Consider the following 18,503-nt stretch of genomic DNA (forward strand, 5'->3'; position numbering starts at 1 on the left):
TTCTCCCAAAATGCTCCCCCGATATTGGACGCCCTGAGCATGTCGACCAAGCATGGCACCTGGACACTTGAACGCCTCGCGACCGGGTCATTGGACTATTAGATGCTTCAGCCAAGAAGATGCTTACAGCACGTATGCGGGACATCGCCACGCGAGATGATAAGGAGACGCACAAGTGGACACTCTTTTCCCTCAGCCTCTTCTTACCAGCCTATCTAGCCTAGCAACGGCTGCAGCCAGTCTTGACTATCGCTATCTACAGCCTATGACCGGGTACTTGGCTTTGTGCCAACCTAGATCAGAATTCAATCCCCCGCAATCTCCACAGGACCAAGGTCAGGGTGGATACGAGTCCCATGGCGTCTGGGGTATTTGTATTCAGAGGCAGTTGCTCGCCGCGAGTGCATCCAAGAACGTAGATCGCTTGGTCTGAGTGGCTCACTGAGCGGGGTACATAGTATGTTTCCAACTGGTGAAGTCATAGAGGATCAAAGTGCAGAAGTATTGAGAGTAAGTTTGTGGGATTGCTCCAATCGCCTATAGTTAATCATACAACTCAATGTTGAGTGCAGCAACAACTACTCACCTCAGTAGGCAGGGGGCCGCGGCGTCAACAGGCATAGCATTAGCGCAACCTTGAGCCCGGGAGCATTGTCGAAAGGTAGAGTAGAGACAGGGAAAACCCCTGAATTATCACTCGCGTATGAGATCTGATGGCATACACTCTGTGCTAGCGACTGAACCATGCGGATCGCCGCTACGAGGGACAAAAGTCTCGCAACAACAGAATTCCGGACAGAGACAGATGTCACAAGTACCGTAGGTTTGTGGATTCAGCCCGTGTTGTCACCGCTCTCGGCATCCTCCTTCCCCAGACGTGCCTCGCTCTCGCCGGACACGATGTGGAAACTGTTACCTAACAGCTTCGCCCCCCGCATTTTCGAGACTTCGAAGTGACACCAGGTCAACTCTAACGGGACAATCCATCTTGCCTACAGAAGGAGCAGGATCGAAGAGGGGGAAATGAAGTGGCGTCCTGGAAACCCCATGGCGTGATCTTGCGAAGGCGCTGGCTTAAGCTGCGACGCTGCTCAGTGGTCGGCTTCGCTAGCCTTCGTTCTCGACTCTTGCGTTGTCGATGCAGAACATCTACTCGGCCTGTTCCACTTCCAAATCCCCCGGTCCAATTGGCAGTCCAAGCAGCGGGACGCTGCCAGACGCCAAGCTTCATCGACTGGGCCTCCGTCGGCTTTGTCCACCCGACGAGCTCGATCGAAAATGCCAACCGCCGCCCGATGTGACTGTGGCCATCGGTCGGCCGAGGACTAGCCAGTGACACCACGGGCTGAGCGCCATCAATTGGAGTGGCTGCCGTGGCGGAAAAGTCAAGATTCGTGTTGGAATCCTTTTGCGCCTTTTTGTCCCCCTTCTTTGGGGGATGGGGGACTGTAGTTCTGATTGTATTCGAGGGACATTCGCAATGGGCTCTTGATCATGCGTAACAATCAACACATAAGTATTATACATGTACTTCGCTATCGAGGATCCACCGCTATCAAACTCGGTTCGCCCATCGGGTGTACAGAATAAGCCCCCCCCCCCCCCCCCCCCTTAAAATTTACTAAGGTCAGCATATCGTACGATCAATATAGCTCTGAGGGTTTGTATCTTGGTGTCAGCCTGCACTCAAAGGGTCAATTTACGTGTACGAGACCCAGGCTTGACAGCCGAGGACGCAGGTTATTCACATCGATGGCCCAGGCGGCCTAGCAGATGGCTTCGAGCGACGCCATGCCGCGTGATGGACGCTTTTCCCGCAGGTAAATCCTCATTTACGCCCTCCTTCGCGTCAGTTCTCCCGTGCTTCCATGCATAATGGCAGACCGCCACGAGCCACCCGGACCGTCAGGCGAATCATTCGTTGCCCTAGAAAGTATAACCGCCGAAGGTTCATGGTTCCATTCGCGTAGAACTCGCCTTGAGCTGGTCCAGTGTCTCCTGGAATGTTGCCCCCTTTCCTGGCGTTGTGTGGATGATCGGTTGCAGTGGGGCATGTTGTGGTGTTGACCACATGGGAAGGTCGAATCTTTGCATCTCTGCAGCGATTGTCACGAATGGCGTAGTTTATGCCGGGACCGACTCTCGACGGGGCACCTCATCGACAAGGGAGACATTTCCCCTCACTACCAGCGATATCCTTGTTTGGCGTGAAACAGTCTCAGGGTTGGGATATGTCCGAGGCAACAATCGAGTGTGTCTCCCCTTTCACGAGGGTTTCACACGCTTATCGCGGATTCGACTGCTGATTGGATGAGGCTCGCCTATCAGGAAAGTGCGGAGAGCCGTGTTACAGATGGGGCTTAGTGGAGCTCAAGCCTTGCCGTGGATTTTGGCCTAGAAGCTTGACTTCGCCCATGCCTGGTAGACGTGTGCTGGTGGGCTGGTGGGCGAGTGCGTTTGTCGCGGAGGGTAAGCAGTCAGCACTCCGTCGACTGGCAGAACGAGCAGAATCGTGGGCTCACCGAGTATATCCAAAGGACGCGAGTGACGAGCATGGGGAAGTTCCATCCCGAGAGTGAAACCTCCTTATCTCCCGATCGAAGGCCCGCCGTCCCCAATTATTCCCGTTTGCGGCCACGGTCCAACTGATTAGCCCCCGGATTGAACAAACGAAATCAGATGGCGAGAGTAATGGAAATCAACAATCGAAACCGCCCATCGATTTGCCTCGCAGCATAATGTAGTCGCTCGGGGCAAAAGCCCCCTTCGGGACACCAGTCACATTGCACGCTATCTGCGGACTAGGCGCATTCGAGCCCAGGCCTAAGCGCATTACTCTCTGACTCTCTGCCCCGTTGTGCCATTGGCTCGCACGCAAACGGCTTGGATGGACTGGGGGTGATTTGAATTTTGGTTGTGAGAGGGAAATACATAATGGTTATTGACGGGCTCTTCTCCCCGTTTGTATTTAAGGCCGGTTGCCCCATGTCGCTCTGCAGTAGGCACAGTGCGGTCTTGATTGCCTCGCGACCTCCTTCTCTCGTGCGGTAGTCCCGGCCTAGTCCCTTTTCATCCCCCTGCGTGCTTCGGAATCGACCCTCCGAATCCTGCTGAGGCCCGCCTGCTGCTGCATCTGAGAGGAACAGCTCTAAACCTCTACCACTTCACCCACGCCCCGTTTCCCCACTCCCAGTTGACCCGGCTTCACGAGCAAGAGCATATCTCTTGCCGTCATGGACGAGAAGAAGTACGCCAGGGAGCCGAGCTCGGTTCAGCAGGCCGTTGAACCTCTCCCGGCTTATGGCGACTCGACGCCGACCCAAGGCAGCTTCAGCCAACGACTCTTCGATAGCTTCAAGCGGGATCCGAATGCCGTGGTGACTGCCCGCTCAACTGGCGCCGATGGATCGGGGTTCGATGTCGAGTCTGCCGCCCAGAATACCGCGACGTCTCCACTCCAGCGTCGCCTGAAGGGACGGCACCTGCAGATGATCGCCATCGGTGGCTCCATCGGTATGATGCCTGTGTGATCAACATCCCACTCGCGATGTGCTCGCTGACAATGTGCGCTAGGTACTGGTCTCTTCGTCGGTTCGGGGTCTGTCCTGGCCACTGGTGGCCCGGCATCAGTGGTGATTGCTTACATCCTCATCGGTATCATGCTCTACTGCACAGTCCATGCGCTGGGTGAGATGGCGGTCCTCTTCCCGGTTGCTGGTTCTTTCGCCCACTACTCCACTCGTTTTGTGGACCCGGCCTGGGGCTTTGCCATGGGTTGGAACTATGCTCTGCAATGGCTGATTGTCTTACCACTGGAAATCGTCGCCGCGTCCATCACCATCGATTATTGGAGTCCAGGCGTGTCAAATGCCGCCTGGGTTTGCATATTCTGGGTCTTGATCGTTGCCATTAACCTGTTCGGTGTTCGAGGCTACGGTGAAGCCGAGTTCGTGTTCGCAATCATCAAGGTCGTGGCCGTCATCGGATTTATGTACGTCTATTCCAGCCCTTCGCCCTTCAGTCACGAGCTGCTCGACTCGTCCGTCCACTGGATAGGATCACTGACCTTGTACTCCTAGTCTGCTTGGCATCATTCTCAACTGCGGCGGCGGCCCTCACGGTGGTTACATCGGTGGAAAGTACTGGCACGACCCGGGCGCCTTCCACAACGGCTTCAAGGGTCTTTGCAGTGTCTTTGTCAATGCCGCCTTTGCCTTTGCTGGAACTGAGCTGGTAGGTCTGGCGGCGGCCGAGACGGCTAACCCTCGCAAGTCGCTCCCCACCGCCATCAAGCAGGTCTTCTGGCGTATTGCTCTCTTCTACGTGGTCGCCCTCACCATCGTCGGCCTTCTGGTGAAGTATACCGATGAACGTCTTGTGAACGGTTCCTCGTCCGCCGACGCTCACGCGTCGCCTTTTGTGATTGCCATCCAAAATGCAGGTATCACCGGCCTGCCGTCCGTGATGAACGTTGTCATCATGATTGCCGTGCTGTCTGTCGGTAACTCGTCCGTGTACGGCTCCTCGCGTACTCTGGCTGCATTGGCCGAGCAGGGCCAGGCGCCCAAGTTCCTGGCCTACATTGATCGCAAGGGCCGTCCACTCTGGGCTATCGTCGTTGCGTCCGTCATCGGTCTTCTCTGCTTCCTGGCTGCCTCCAGCAAGGAGACCGATGTTTTCGAGTGGATGATGGCCATTTCGGGTCTCTCGTCCGTTTTCACCTGGGCATCAGTCTGCTTCTCTCATATCCGATTCCGCCGTGCCTGGAAGGTTCAGGGTCACAGTCTGGATGAGCTGGCTTTCCGCTCCCAGGCCGGCCTTATTGGTTCGTGGATCGGCTTCATTTTCAACTGTCTGGTGCTCATCGCCCAGTTCTGGGTGGGGTTTGCTCCGGTTGGATATGCCGAGAAGACCACAGGCGAACTGGTTGAAAACTTCTTCTCCGCCTATCTTGCCGCCCCTGTCGTGTTGCTGTTCTTCATCCCTTACAAGCTCTATTACCGCACAGAGTATGTGCGCTCCCACGAGGTGGATCTGGTGACTGGCCGCCGTGATCTGGATATCCAGCACCTCATTGACCAGGAGAAGGCTGAGCAAGCAGAATGGCCGCGGTGGAAGAAGGTTTACAAATTCTTCTGCTAGATATGTCTTCGTTGTTGCCGGGGCGTTCCAGTGACGCGCGAACGTTTTCTGTATCTTTATTTTGCTTTCCTTGCATCTCTCATGATGTCCTTACGACTGCTATGGATGACGCATACCATAAATCAGATGGAAATTATTTACGTCCACGACACTGGACAGCGGTTACGTAGCCGGGGATCAGCCACGTCGATCTTCATCTCGCCGCAAATTGTGGCCGTGTTTGTGCCTGGGGCTGCGTAATGCCATTACCGTGTTGTTTCCACCCCGGGGGAACCAAGTGGCTGTGTAAACGGTACCCAAATACGAATACGGAGTATGCAGTCCAGATGTACTTCACATACAGTCGTGCCGGTGCCAATGCATGGTTGATGTATAGAAGAGTCAACATACATCAATTGCAGTTATTATACTTCCACCTCATGGGAACTTCCTCTTTTGTTGACTGTCTTATCCCTCGTGGATCCGCCTCCCCAAGATCCAAAAATAGCATCTTGTAGGGCCGGTTTTTCGCGTGGAGCCACACTAAGGCTGGTGTACTCAGATGTACCCGTAATTACGGAGGCCACCTGACGAACTGCGAGATATTCATCAACACCATTAGGCATCTCTTTCACCTCCCCCCTATTCCCTTCTTTGCTGTGTCTTGCACTCTCGCGCTCATTCGCTCGGCTGCCATTGCGTTCTCGCTCCTTTCGTGATTTGTCCTGTTCCGATTTCGCCATAGCTGGGCGCCTACCTGCCGCGCGCTTTCTGGCATTCCCGGGGTCACTCCGCTGCGGACCAATTCTGGTGCCTTCATGTGCTGGCATCTCTTGCACTAGTTCTGAAATTCGCTACGAGTCGACAGCCACGCTGGATAGTCACTGTTCGGTGGTGATATCTGCGTCGAAAGAGGCTCAGCTTGGTCCCGACTGATTCATCGGATTCCGTTGGGCGTTGCGCTTTCACGAAGTCTTCCTCTCGCTTCCACTCCGGTGTCCGATTTCAGTATCAGTGAGACTTGTCTCTCGCCTGTGGTCTCAATTTCGCCTTGTTACTCTTCCTCTTCTCGACATCTGAAGTCCGTGTCTGCCGGTCGCCGACGCAATGCCTGGCTTCGCGGATTCGTTCTGGACCCCCGACTATGCTACGGGCCTGGGGGTGCTCTATGGGAAATTGCAGCAGGGTGTGGTGGAGAACAGGCAGATCTTGACCATCGCATCCATGCGGGCAGATGCGGAGGAGCAATATGGTAGTCGCATGGGCGACATCGCACCGAGCGTCGATCGCTTGAGTGCCGCGGGATTCGGCAAAGATGATGGCGCAAGTGTCCGAAAGGTATGTGATAGTTGAGCCACACATGAAGTCAGAACCGGACTGATGGCGCATTTGGGATTTTTCCGCAGGCATACGAAGGTGTCCGAACCGAGATGATCGAAGCCTCCCGGAATCACCAGAAGATTGCCAGCAACATCCGCGAACTCGTCGTTGCGCCTTTTCGTCGTTGGAGTGAACAGCATGAGTATCGTGTGGAGGCCTCGCATGATAGTCTCCAGGCGCGGATTAAGGAACATACGAAGCAGGTGGAGTTGGTCAAGAAGCTTCGCAGTACTTACTTCAACAAGTGCCGCGTGGTAGAAGATCTGGAGGAAGAAAACAAGCTTGCCTTTCAAGGCCCTGATACGAGCCCCAAAATCGCCCCGACCCCAAAGATCGTCCTTCCTGTCGAGGAGGAACCCGAGGAGGAGCCTGTCGAACTGGGAGATCGGATCTTCCCACCTGAGGAGATCAAGAGACTTCTGCTCCATATGCTCGACAACATCAAATTGGGTGAGGCAAAGGTTCCCATCATCGGCACGTATCAGAACACCTCAACCGGCGCGGATATCGTTGCATACATTCAGAACAACATGGATGCCCCCACTTTGACCCAAGTGGAGAGGATTGGACAGGACCTGGTAGACAATGGCTTTTTGCGTCTGGTTGGCAACATGGGAAGTGTGTTTGCCAATAGCTCGAAGATGAACTACCAGTGGCGCTCCAAGGTCTTCCAGATTACCGGTATCCCGGAGAAGAAGAAGCCACTCATGCGCGTGACCTCTGTGGCTTCGAGTGAGGAGGGTAACGAGTCTCCCATCTCGTCGGTCTCTGAAATGATAGCCGGTTGGAACCCTCTCAACAACCCTTATCCCAACGAGACCCCTGCGGAGAAGTTGCGAAGAGAGTCTATGGAAGCCGACGAGCGTTATAAGGCGGCTGTACGAAGACTCGACCAACTCCGGTGCCGCTTGGAGGAAGATGTCATCGAGAACCTGCGATTCATGGAGCAGTGCGAGCTGGATCGCTTGAAAGCCATCAAGGCCGTTGTGTTGGACTTTTCCGGTGCTATCAGCAACGTCATCCCCAATCTCCAGAGCACGGTGGACAACATGATGCTGTACCAGGAGACCATCCAGCCTTTTGGAGACCTGCGGTATCTTCTTGAGAACTATCGCACTGGTGGATTTGTTCCCCGAGTGCAAGCATACGAGAACTACTATGGTTCTGTTGAAGGTAGGCACTTGCTTGGAATTGGTGATATGTGAACCGTGAGCTGATTCACCTCAGAACAAAACTTCGGCGTTGATCTTGAGGCCCGCGCTCGAGTTGACCGCAAGCGCGTCCCCATTCTCGTGACGACTATTCTGACTTATCTGGACAACCGTAAGAATATCTGTGGCCCGGGTATATTAGTTTTTTTTCAACGCTGATTGACGTCCATAGGCTATCCCGAGCTCGAGGGTGATGATGCTCGTCGCGCGATTTGGCTCCACGATACCCCGTTGCATTTGACCCATCAGTTGCGGAACACCCTGAACAACAGCAAAGTGGATTATCGTGAAATCCTTCCGACATTTGAGATACCCATCGTTGCAAGCGTTTTGAAATTGTACCTACTTGAATTGCCAGGTTTGTCTTCACCCCTTCCTAGAAACCCCTGGAACCCGGGATTAACACGCGCAGATTCCCTTGTTTCTTCACAAGTCTACGAAATCGTCAAGACGATTTACTCGACTACCGCTCACGAGACCACGGAAGAGGGACGGATCAAGGTCCTGCAAAGCACGCTTGGACAGCTCCGTCTCGTCAATATCGCTACGCTTGATGCCATCATGACCCATTTCACACGCTTGATTGACTTGACTTCGGCCGATGAACAATACATTGCTTCACTGGCACAGACTTTGGCCTCCTGTGTCCTTCGGCCTCGCACCGAGAGCAGCCTCACTATGGATGAGCGCCACAGCTACCGACTTATCCGTGATCTATTTGCCCACAAGGACGCCATCTTCGGCGAGTTGAAGCGGCAGTCCAGTACACTGGGCATCTCCACTTCCAGTCGTCCCCGAGCCATCAGCACCGATGAGAGCAACCGCCGCGCGGCTATGGAGGCCCGCCAACGTGCCATTGTCAACCGCAGCCGGGCCACTAGCCCCGCGGCCCGCCACAGACATCGACGTGATCGCTCCAGTGGCGCGTCAGAGACTGGCCGATTCCCCATTCATGTGGCCAGCCCGGCAGACCGCCGTTCTACTACTACTACTTCGTCTAGCGGCCGAGGTGTCAGTCTGGATGTGCCCACCAACAGTGGCTCTCCCACCAGTGCTGAGCACCCTCCGACAGTGAACACTGAAGTTGGAGAGGTCTCCACGAACGGCACTGCCACTGATTCTCCAGAATCTGGAGCTGTCAGTGCCAGTGGCAGCGTCTCCTCTGGTTCATCTAGCCCACCTCCTCCCCCTGAGACAGCCTCAGACGGCTCCCCGACGCCTACTCCCACCCCGGCTCCTGCATCCACCGAATTTGAAAAGCGCAACTCCGTCTCTCGTTCTGTCGGGGGGCGGTATACTCGCAAGCCGGGCCTGGGTAGTATATCCAGTTTTCCAACCGGTACCACCACCGGCACCGACAGCAACCGGAGCAGCATCGCCGAGAGTGAGCCTAACCGCGTGACACTGGAGGACAAGCCCATGGACGATTAAAATGGTGCGCTATGATCCATGACGCTCGATGTTCAAATGCCCAAAAGGCATTGTATAGACCAATTCACCCGTCTTCCCTCAGATGGACCTATGGATACATGCATTTTCCATAATATCCGCTGACTCAGGACATGGCATGGCCTTTTGGGTATATGTTTTTTTTTTCTTTCCTCTTCTCTATTTTCGCCTCGCTATCTTTGTTTCTTCTTTTCGGCTATCATGTCTCCTAGGCATGCCTGCTTTACATACCCTCCCCGCCCCGCCTTGCCTCATCTGCATGCGCAACACTTCAAAAGGCCCCCGTTTTGTATGGGCCCGCTTTTTTACTTCTCCATTCATGTTTCGATGCATCTCTTTTGCCCCTGTGCTTACTCATTTCGTGCTGTAGCCTTTGTATGTATACCTGGTTCTTTCTTTTGCATATGTACGACTTTCCCCTGCCAACCACCCACTATCATCGATCTTTGCGTACGTAGTCTCGTTTGTAAGCAGTGTCTGCAATACGGCTCTTTTCCCTGAAACCATGGCCACGTCCACTTGGATCCGAGGTCAGGTCTTGACTAGATGGTGATTGACTAGTTAGGAAATATCGAAAAATCTAACTTTGCGGTGGGAAACGACCGGTCTTGGGTCCGTTATTTCATTTTTCTTATTTATTGTATTTGAGATCCTGTTCGACTCAACATGGATGTCAGCGAGTCCCGTATGACAGGAAAGCTGGAACAAAGAAAAAGTGATGGGACAAAGGGAATTCATGAGAATGGCGCTAGAAAATGCAGATTGCAGACCCCCAAAATGCGAAACGCCATGTTGTACATCTTAATAATGCCTTGACAGGACTCCAATAATGCGGCTTGGGTGATAAGAGAGAAAAAGAGGTTAGATAGTGATGGCCCCCAACTCGCGACTCGTAATGGTGAACGGGGATTAAAGTCCTTCCCCGCGCAGAAGGCGCCGGAGGATACCCTCACCAGGCCCAGTGATTTGGCCTTCGATTTCTGTTTGGGAGACAAAGCAAACGAGTCCTTGCTCGTCCATTCCCTTGTGGGGAGTTGACATGACACTGCCGGATTTGGAGGGCGTGCGGCGGACATCAGAGCCACCGGCCAGAGTTCCGCCGCGACCGCGGCCCTGGTATTCTCCAACTAGCCCCATAGTTTCCAAGTTGCTGAGAACATCCTTGAACTCGGTGGATGTCAAGGGATGCAAGATATTGTCATTCCGGCAGAGCGTGCAATAAGTATTGAAAGCTTGCTTCACCGTTGGTGCCGACGACCGCGACTTGGAGGGGGTGCTGGGGATATCCACCTCGCGTCGTTTGCGTTCCAGTGCGATCAAAGCGCAGATCGCGGCTTTTTGTTGGAGGTTGAGTCCTTTCAGTCGCTGGACAGTGCCCTGGCCAAAGGCTGACGTTGTAATGCGAGCAACGTGAGCGATGCTGGCTCGGGGCGCTGTCACCGGCGTGTAGCTTGCCATTGTCGTTGGCTGCGAAGTAGCCTCTCCCTTGACGGGCGAGGATAGGTTCTTATTTTCTGCAAGTATTGAGAAGTTGTCCGACTCGGCAGCTTGTTTCTCCAGCTTTTGGAGAGTTTCTTGTTCAATGGCATCAATTGCACGTTTGATTAATTCAAAAGCTTTGCGGAGATCACCGGTTTGAGAGGCGACCTTCTTTGCGCAAAGCTGGATCGCCGCTGGCTGAAGAAAAGGGACGAATTTCGGGTCAGAATCCGTTCCCACCGGTAGTAGTGAGCGTAGACGACCGGTTATCACATTCGCGATGGATGCCGCATTGTAGGGCAAAAATGGCAGCAACAAAGGCTTTAAATTCTTCGCCTTCAGCTGTGGCAGTGACCGATCAGTCAAGTCCAGCGCGTTGGCAATACCGATCAGAATGAGTGTAGATTTGCCACTCAGAGACCACTCGAAGAGCGATTGTAGCACACCGGAGTCCCCGGCGAGCAGATGATCCATTTCATCGAGGCTGACCAGATACAGACCATTCGGTTTAGACGGTACGAACATGGCCTTCAATCGCTCCGCCTCGCTCTTCTTGAACACGTCCGAAGCCTCGCAGAAATCTTGGATGAGCCTGCTGTAGACATCGCGAGCACTCCGCATGCTCACACAGTTGACATGGGAGACTTTGACATTAGAAAGATCCATGTCACCGCATACTTCGTGGACCATCGCGCTTTTTCCGGTGCCAGGAGGGCCACTGATATAGAGACATCCACCTTTTTGAGACTCGACACAACCTTCAATGAACGTGGCAACCTTCTCCCGCTCCGCGTCTCTCCCAATGAGACGTCCTGAGTTAGCACCGCGAGCAAAGAGCTGGCGGGCTTGGGAATATACTGTCTGCGAAGTGGTCGGAGTGGCGCTCTGGCGGGGAGTCGGAGGGAGGTCGGCATGTCGAGGTGTACGTGGAGTCACCGACTTGGCTCCCACCTGAACGCGATGCCGGGGTGTGACGGGCGAATGGTGTAGGGCATCTCGAAAACGAGACTTCTGCGGGGTCTTGAATTCAACGGGTGCGGGTTGTTTCTCTTCTATATTGATAATCCATCAGCTACAACTCTGGTTTCATTTCCTAACCTTCCGGTTCTCTCAGCTTACCCTCCACTAGCTTCGAGGTGCGGAAATGGGAATTGATCCTGGTCGGAGACCCACCCTTTTCGTCACGAAGTGTGTGTTTGGAAGGCGCCTTGTCAGAGACCTTGCCATTGACTTCGCCATTCTCCTGATCCGGTGGTTGACCCGCAGCCTTCGCAGTCGAACGCGTCCGACGAGGCGAGGCAGGAACAGCGACCTCCCGGTGAACTCGCGGGGCGATTGTCCGGCGCTTGCTTGCCGTGCGGACTGGCAGTGCTGCAAAATGGATGTGTTAGCATAGATATTGGGAAGGATCGGAGCAGGACTTCGAGGGGCTTACCTTCTGTGTCAACCGCACCACGAGTACGTTTGCCCAGGACCGTAGCTGCCATCATGGACGGGGGAAACTATGAGGCTGCAAGATACAAGACGCAAAAAAGCAGGAGCGTCAAGGCGCTTTCCCGGCGCACGAGATCCACATTCGCGAGGCAAAAGGCACTCGGCGCGTAACGAAGACGCGACGCGTCGCATTCCGCAAGTAGTAAGATTCGACTACGGCCATCTCTATCGACCACATGCGCAGCCCTGCACGTCAGGTCTTTGTAGGTCGCCGGAGTAATCACTGCGTCACTCCGGTAATGGTCATCCACTACTCCGCGTTACAGGTTCTTGAGTATTACGTGCTGGAAAGCCCCGGTCCCCTTTTTTTCTTCTTTCTCATAGCTCTTCTTCTTTTTCTCCTCTCCCCTTCCCTTTCTCTAATGTCCTCCCATTTGACTGGCGACTACGCGGGGTACTCGCGCTGATCGTCGGTTTGCAGACTGTTTGCACCGAGAATTACCTCCACATCTACTACAAGCTGTTTCGAATTTCCAAAAGACCGGTCTAGATACAGTCTTGCTCCCGATCCCTCACCCCCCTTTGCTACTCAGCTTTCAGTACTAGAACAAGCTCTCCACTCACCATGGAGAGCGACGTGGTGGCCCAGTTCACCGAGATCACCGGCTCAACGCCTGGGCTGGCGACACAATACCTGCAGTTGGCAGATTTCAACATTGAGCAGGCCATGCAGCTCTATTTCGAGAACGGAGGCGCCCCGTTGACCGAGGAACCCACCCAAACCCCTCGACGCTCTGGTTACGAAGATGAGTCTGGCGTCGTTCATGTCGACTCCGATTCGGATGATGATAATCGACCTCCCCATGCTCAACAATCCACACAGCCCAACGCGGGATTGGATTTCGAGGATGATGCCGCGATGGCTCGTCGACTGCAGGAGGAAATGTACCGGGGCGACAACATGGGGGACGACGATGGTGTGCGAGCACCCATGGCACGCACGACTGAGACGCTGGTGGGGCCCGAGGCCGATCTCGACGATGACATGCACACCAATATTCTGAGTCAACTACGTGCCCGGGGACGAGGAGGTCTGTTGGACCTGCCCATGCGTTGTCGCTGTGACTGGACTGACATTTCCATCTAGCTCGACCAGGTATTTTCAACCAGAGAGACACCGCATCAATATGGACTGGCGGCTCGGAGGAAGCGCACCAGGAACAACTTTCGATGGCGACAGGCGGGGCATCGGAAGCTTCATCGAAATCTAATATGCTTGCCGAGATGTACCGACCTCCATTTGAGATCATGGCTCGGTTACCCTGGGATGTTGCCCGCCAAGAGGGGCGGGACAAGGAGAAGTGGCTTTTGGTCAACATCCAAGACTCCTCGATCTTTGACTGCCAGGTTCTCAACCGGGACCTGTGGAAGGATAAGGGTGTTCAAGAAACTGTGAAGGAACATTTCATCTTTCTGCAGTTTGCCAAGGACGATGCTCGAGCCGCGCCATACCTCCAATATTACTTTCAAGGCAGCGATGTCGCCGATAATTACCCCCATATTGCCATCATCGATCCGCGGACCGGCGAACAAATGAAGGTCTGGTCTGGACCACCTGTGATCAAGCCTGCCGACTTCCTCATGCAACTCCACGAGTTCCTTGATCGCTACAGCTTGAACCACAACGTCCGCAACCCCGTTGCCAAACGGAAATCGGAGAAGAAGGAGAAGAGCGTAGATGCGATGACCGAGGAGGAAATGATGGAGATGGCATTGAGGAATAGTCTCGGTGAAGGAGTGTCTTCCGGCCCGAAGCTAGAAGACCCCGATGAACTGACCCGCAGCATGGATGATATCAAGGGCAAAGGCCGAGCAACCGCCGAGGATGAGACCATGGGTGACACCGAGCCTCTGGAGGAGGAAGCCGAGAATTCTCTCTTTGCCTCAATCCCTAGTGACCGACCACACACCGAGCCTGATGCAGACCCGACCACCACCACTCGCATTCAGTTTCGACACCCCTCAGGCCGTGTTATCCGTCGATTCGCGCTATCAGATCCCGTCCAACGAATCTACGAGTGGCTCAAGACAGATCCTCCCCTGGAAGATAAAGCCGGCGTGGAGTTCGATCTCAATGCTATGGGACGCAACCTAATAGATCATCTTCACACGAGCATTGAAGAAGCGGGTTTGAAGAACGGGACAATCATGATTGGATATCTGGAAGATTAAATCAAACCCCCATCTTTGGTTGCATTAGGCTGGGGCGCCCTTGATCAGAAAGCGATATCTCTGAACTGTGTTGAGTCGCTTGCTCACTTGGTTGCTCAATTCCTCGAGCTCATCATCCTTATTTCAAGCAGGATCTCACATTTGAGATCTCCAGACTTGTCAGAAATGGGGAATACCAGCCAGTAGAGCCTCGCATTGATTCGCATGTTCTCAGTCCTCGAATCTATACGCAGCCGACATGTCTTACGAGTTACTACTTTTCCTCCCGTATAACCAGTATACCTACGTACCGCGAATATAGGGACTATATGTGCAATCAGGACCAGTCTGGATCCCACCACCTTATTATTTAGTTAGTCAATGATTAGTCTTCAATATGGGTGCAATGACGAACGATCCATCGATTAGATAATTGTGTTGGTTCTACTGCTACTCAAACTGTCCTCGACTACGCCGTCTGCATCTCGAAGCCCCACTGCCCCCAGATAGATCTCACCGCCTGGCAGAATAGCCCCCCCGCGTCGATAAACAGACGCAAGGGTGCTTCCTCTGTCAACTCCTGGTGGACTCGATATTGCTGAGCCATCCCCATTTTTTGTTGGAATCTCACAATGCTGTATGATTGATGTTTGCCTACTGTTGAATTGAAGGGCCCTGACCCACAATAACACCTCTCTACCACACTTTCCACCTTTGTTGACATCGCCTGTTGAATCGCTATCTGTAAGTTGGACCTACTCAATCGATCCCAGCTGCCCTTTCTGTGAACCAACTGACCACGTCTACAGACATCGAGCCAATACCTTGATTTGAGCTGCTTTTATAGCCTTCTTGTTCCTGCTTTCGGCCCTGTTACTCCTTATCACCCCATCGCACGGGTCCGATTCCCGCAGTACGTTGCAATCCGAACCATGCACCCCAGAAATACCTTCGTTTATCCCAGACATCGGATCCACCCATTGGCCTAGCCTACTAATGTACATCTCCCACTAGGTCCCGGTGCTGATTACTGGTCCAGTCCTACAAGTGCATCGGTGAGCTTCGGTCTCTGGCGGAGATCCGGAAGTCGCCAAAATGACCGGCCCCATCGATCCGGAGAGCATCTACACCAAGCAAACATGCATCGGTAGGACTGAATACCCTGAGCCATTTCTGCTGCGAATATTAACGCAGTCGATCGAACAGGCGGTGGGAGTTTTGGCAAGGTCTACAAAGGGTATGTGCGGAGAATACCATCACTCGTGCCATCGTGCTCCAGAGCTGTCCGCTAATTTCTTTTGTCATCTATAGTGTCGACCGCAGGACCGGGGAGTCTGTAGCCATTAAAATCATCGATGTCGAGAATGCCGAAGATGAAGTCGACGACATAATCAAGGAGATTGCGATCCTGTCTGAGCTGAAATCACCCTATGTGACCAAGTACCATGGATCATACTTGAAGGGATCTCACTTATGGATCATCATGGAATTTTGCTCTGGTGGCAGCTGCCATGGTCTGTTGCGCCCGGGGGTAATCCATGAGGAATACATTGCCATCATTTTGCGAGAGCTTCTGCGAGGCCTGGACTATCTTCATGGTGATCAGAAGCTACACCGAGATATCAAAGGTATGGAATCTTCCAATGGCATCAATTCGGCACGGATAGTTGCTGATAAGAGGACAGCCGCAAATATTCTGCTGAGCGCGAGCGGACAGGTCAAGTTGGCAGATTTCGGCGTTTCGGGCCAACTGTCAGCGACGATGACCAAGAAGAACACCTTTGTGGGAACACCCTTTTGGATGGCGCCCGAAGTCATCAAGCAATCCGGATATGATTACAAGGCGGATATCTGGTCCTTGGGAATTACTGCGATAGAATTGGCGTGTGGAGACCCTCCATATGCCGACATACACCCTATGAAGGTGTTGTTTTTGATCCCGAAGAACCCGCCCCCGACTCTCAATGGCGACTTCAGCAAACCCTTCAAACAATTTGTTGAACTGTGTCTGCGTCGTGACCCGAAAGAGCGACCCTCGGCGAAAGAATTGCTTGAGCATCCGTTCATCAAGCGCGCAAAGAGGACAACGTACTTGACGGAATTGATCGAACGCGCCGAGCGTTGGCAAGCAACACACCGTGGCCAGGCTGAAGATGAGGACAACTACGACGAGCCCTACGAACCGGTGAACGAGGAACCTGAAGAACACGAAGATCTATGGGACTTCGGCACTGTTCGCCCTGCTGGTCGAGCTCCAGGGCCAGTTTTGCGGCCGTTGAATGAATCAGCCACCAACTCACGAAGTCAAGAAACGGACGAGTGGGATCTACAGGACGAGCCCAAGCAAGCATCGGCATCCCAGCAGCAATCAGCCTTGACAAATTCCGTTCCTGACTCTCCCTCAAAAAAACCTCTTCCACCATCTGCGCCCGCGTCACCCACGAAGCACGCAACCACGCAACTCCCACCCTCTCCTTCCCAACAGCCACGCCCTGCTAGAGCTGCGGGCCTCTTCGAGGATAACTCTCCCGCTCGGGCATACAACGAACGATACACACAAGCCATGATGGATTACGCAAGTGGTCTGCATGCCGGTGCATCGCCGCAGACACAATCTCCCTCGCCAGCCGCACCCAGCACTGTGAAACCTGAGCAGCCTCCTGCTCACGGCGTTTCGGAACAGTCCCGTATTGCGGGCAGCCCAGTCTCGCGAAAGCCTACACCGCTTCAACGCCCCCTTCCTAGTATCAATGCAAGCCCTGCCCACCCTCGACCTCCTCCCCACGCTTGTCTCCAAAAGCAAGCCGAGGCGTCTCCAAATATGAAGCCAGCATCGGGGCTCAAGTCAAAACTTGCCCCTAAATATGAAGAGCGTCTCGCCAGGCAGCACACTCCCACTCAAAATCCGCGTGCCAGCGATCATTCAAAACAACCCCCAAATCCCCCTACCAGTACCTCTGTCGAAAAAGAACGAGCAACCGCATATGGCTCTATCATCGTTCCCGCTCTCCGTGCAGCCATGAACCGACGGGGCCGTACCCTCGCCCGTCTTGATCCCGGTCGAGCCGCCAACGGCAGACAGCTGACTCCCGAAGAAGAGCAGCAGTGGGAGCGGCGTGTCCGTGTTCACCGCGCCATGGAACAATTCTCCGATGAGATTTCCAGGTCCTTCGCAAATCTTCACCGCTGGGACATGGAAGACCCAGTCCAGATGAGTGGAGGCGCTGACGCTGTTCTTGATGTCTTTCTGGAAGAAGTTCTCGTCCGACTGCAGCCTTCTGCTCCCAATTCCAAGTGATTTTCCACCCTTGATGCTTTCTGCCCATCCCCGCCGGGCTTATGACTTGACGTTTCTGGCAGGCGCTGCGGCTGGTGTGCTGGACCATACATCCGTTTCTCCCTGCTTCCCTACTTCTCTTCATTTCATCCCGTACATGATTTTTATCGGTTCTCTGGTCACGTACATGATCATCACGATGTCACTCTTCCTGCTTCGAATGACGAGTCGTTGGAGTTTCCAAAACGATACTGACGAAGCATGTCCATGCCCATTCCCACCATCTTGTATCCACGTCATGATGCTGCATGTTCCTCGCAGGATGTTGGATGTTTGTCAGCCAGGCCAGGTCTGGCCACATGGATCCGCTTCACGGTCTTTATCCCTGGGAGTTCTCTTTTTTGTCAATGTAGAAATGTGAATCAATCCAATCTGGTTCGTCGGAAAGCCCCATCATGCGTCATCAAGTAGAAACACTTTACGGCATAGAGAGAGGAAGAGGAGGATAAGCCAAGTAAAGGTATTACAGCGCTGACGGGACGAATTCAAAATATCATTGTGTTAGATCGGTTTCCTGCGAAGACGGTGATAGAACGTGTGAGAATATGATGTTGTACCTAGGTACCATGTACATTTTCATGGGTAAAAGGGAGTTCCATCCCCGAAAGCTACAGGGAAAGAACCTGTACCAACCTGGCAATGTCAAATTCTGGGTGGATATGGCGAGAAAGGAAGATTCCCAATGGCAAAGACTGATGCATATTACAGGAAGAGAGTTTGTTGCGCCTGGCCTGTGGAATAATCTTAAGCGGAATTGCTAGACGAACTAGGAAGCTCTGATAAGCCGGATGTTCTACTTGTCAAGCGATGCAGGTAACGCTGCTGGGACGGGTACTAGAATTGAGAAGGCGTACGCTAGAAGCGTAGCGGGGCCAGCTGGG

The 18,503-nt window shown here is 53.6% G+C and overlaps 5 protein-coding genes across 5 annotated transcripts; 4 read left to right on the forward strand and 1 right to left on the reverse strand.

Annotated features, from left to right (window-relative positions):
• Positions 1 to 3,233: 3,233 nt before the first annotated feature.
• N7459_006868 (amino acid permease GAP1) lies at positions 3,234 to 5,142 on the forward strand (the record flags this gene model as incomplete). Its single annotated transcript, XM_056946036.1, has 3 exons — positions 3,234 to 3,513; positions 3,574 to 3,991; positions 4,080 to 5,142. 3 exons carry the CDS (start codon positions 3,234 to 3,236, stop codon positions 5,140 to 5,142), a joined length of 1,761 nt encoding a protein of 586 aa, XP_056798035.1.
• A 1,086-nt stretch (positions 5,143 to 6,228) lies between these two features.
• On the forward strand, positions 6,229 to 9,143 carry N7459_006869 (GTPase-activating protein RGD2; the record flags this gene model as incomplete). Its single annotated transcript, XM_056946037.1, has 4 exons — positions 6,229 to 6,459; positions 6,528 to 7,674; positions 7,729 to 7,824; positions 7,885 to 9,143. 4 exons carry the CDS (start codon positions 6,229 to 6,231, stop codon positions 9,141 to 9,143), a joined length of 2,733 nt encoding a protein of 910 aa, XP_056798036.1.
• A 927-nt stretch (positions 9,144 to 10,070) lies between these two features.
• N7459_006870 (AAA family ATPase CDC6) lies at positions 10,071 to 12,127 on the reverse strand (the record flags this gene model as incomplete). Its single annotated transcript, XM_056946038.1, has 3 exons — positions 10,071 to 11,692; positions 11,760 to 12,011; positions 12,076 to 12,127. The coding sequence occupies 3 exons, from the start codon at positions 12,125 to 12,127 to the stop codon at positions 10,071 to 10,073; spliced, it is 1,926 nt and encodes a 641-aa protein (XP_056798037.1).
• Positions 12,128 to 12,699: 572 nt separating this feature from the next.
• On the forward strand, positions 12,700 to 14,306 carry N7459_006871 (DNA-protein crosslink repair co-factor UBX5; the record flags this gene model as incomplete). Its single annotated transcript, XM_056946039.1, has 2 exons — positions 12,700 to 13,165; positions 13,222 to 14,306. The coding sequence occupies 2 exons, from the start codon at positions 12,700 to 12,702 to the stop codon at positions 14,304 to 14,306; spliced, it is 1,551 nt and encodes a 516-aa protein (XP_056798038.1).
• A 1,074-nt stretch (positions 14,307 to 15,380) lies between these two features.
• N7459_006872 (putative Ste20-like serine/threonine protein kinase) lies at positions 15,381 to 17,583 on the forward strand (the record flags this gene model as incomplete). Its single annotated transcript, XM_056946040.1, has 3 exons — positions 15,381 to 15,432; positions 15,480 to 15,522; positions 15,597 to 17,583. 3 exons carry the CDS (start codon positions 15,381 to 15,383, stop codon positions 17,581 to 17,583), a joined length of 2,082 nt encoding a protein of 693 aa, XP_056798039.1.
• Positions 17,584 to 18,503: the final 920 nt, after the last annotated feature.

Source organism: Penicillium hispanicum, assembly GCF_028827665.1.
Source record: "Penicillium hispanicum strain IBT 35686 chromosome Unknown utg000006l_segment0_segment0, whole genome shotgun sequence".
Lineage (NCBI taxonomy): Eukaryota > Fungi > Ascomycota > Eurotiomycetes > Eurotiales > Aspergillaceae > Penicillium > Penicillium hispanicum.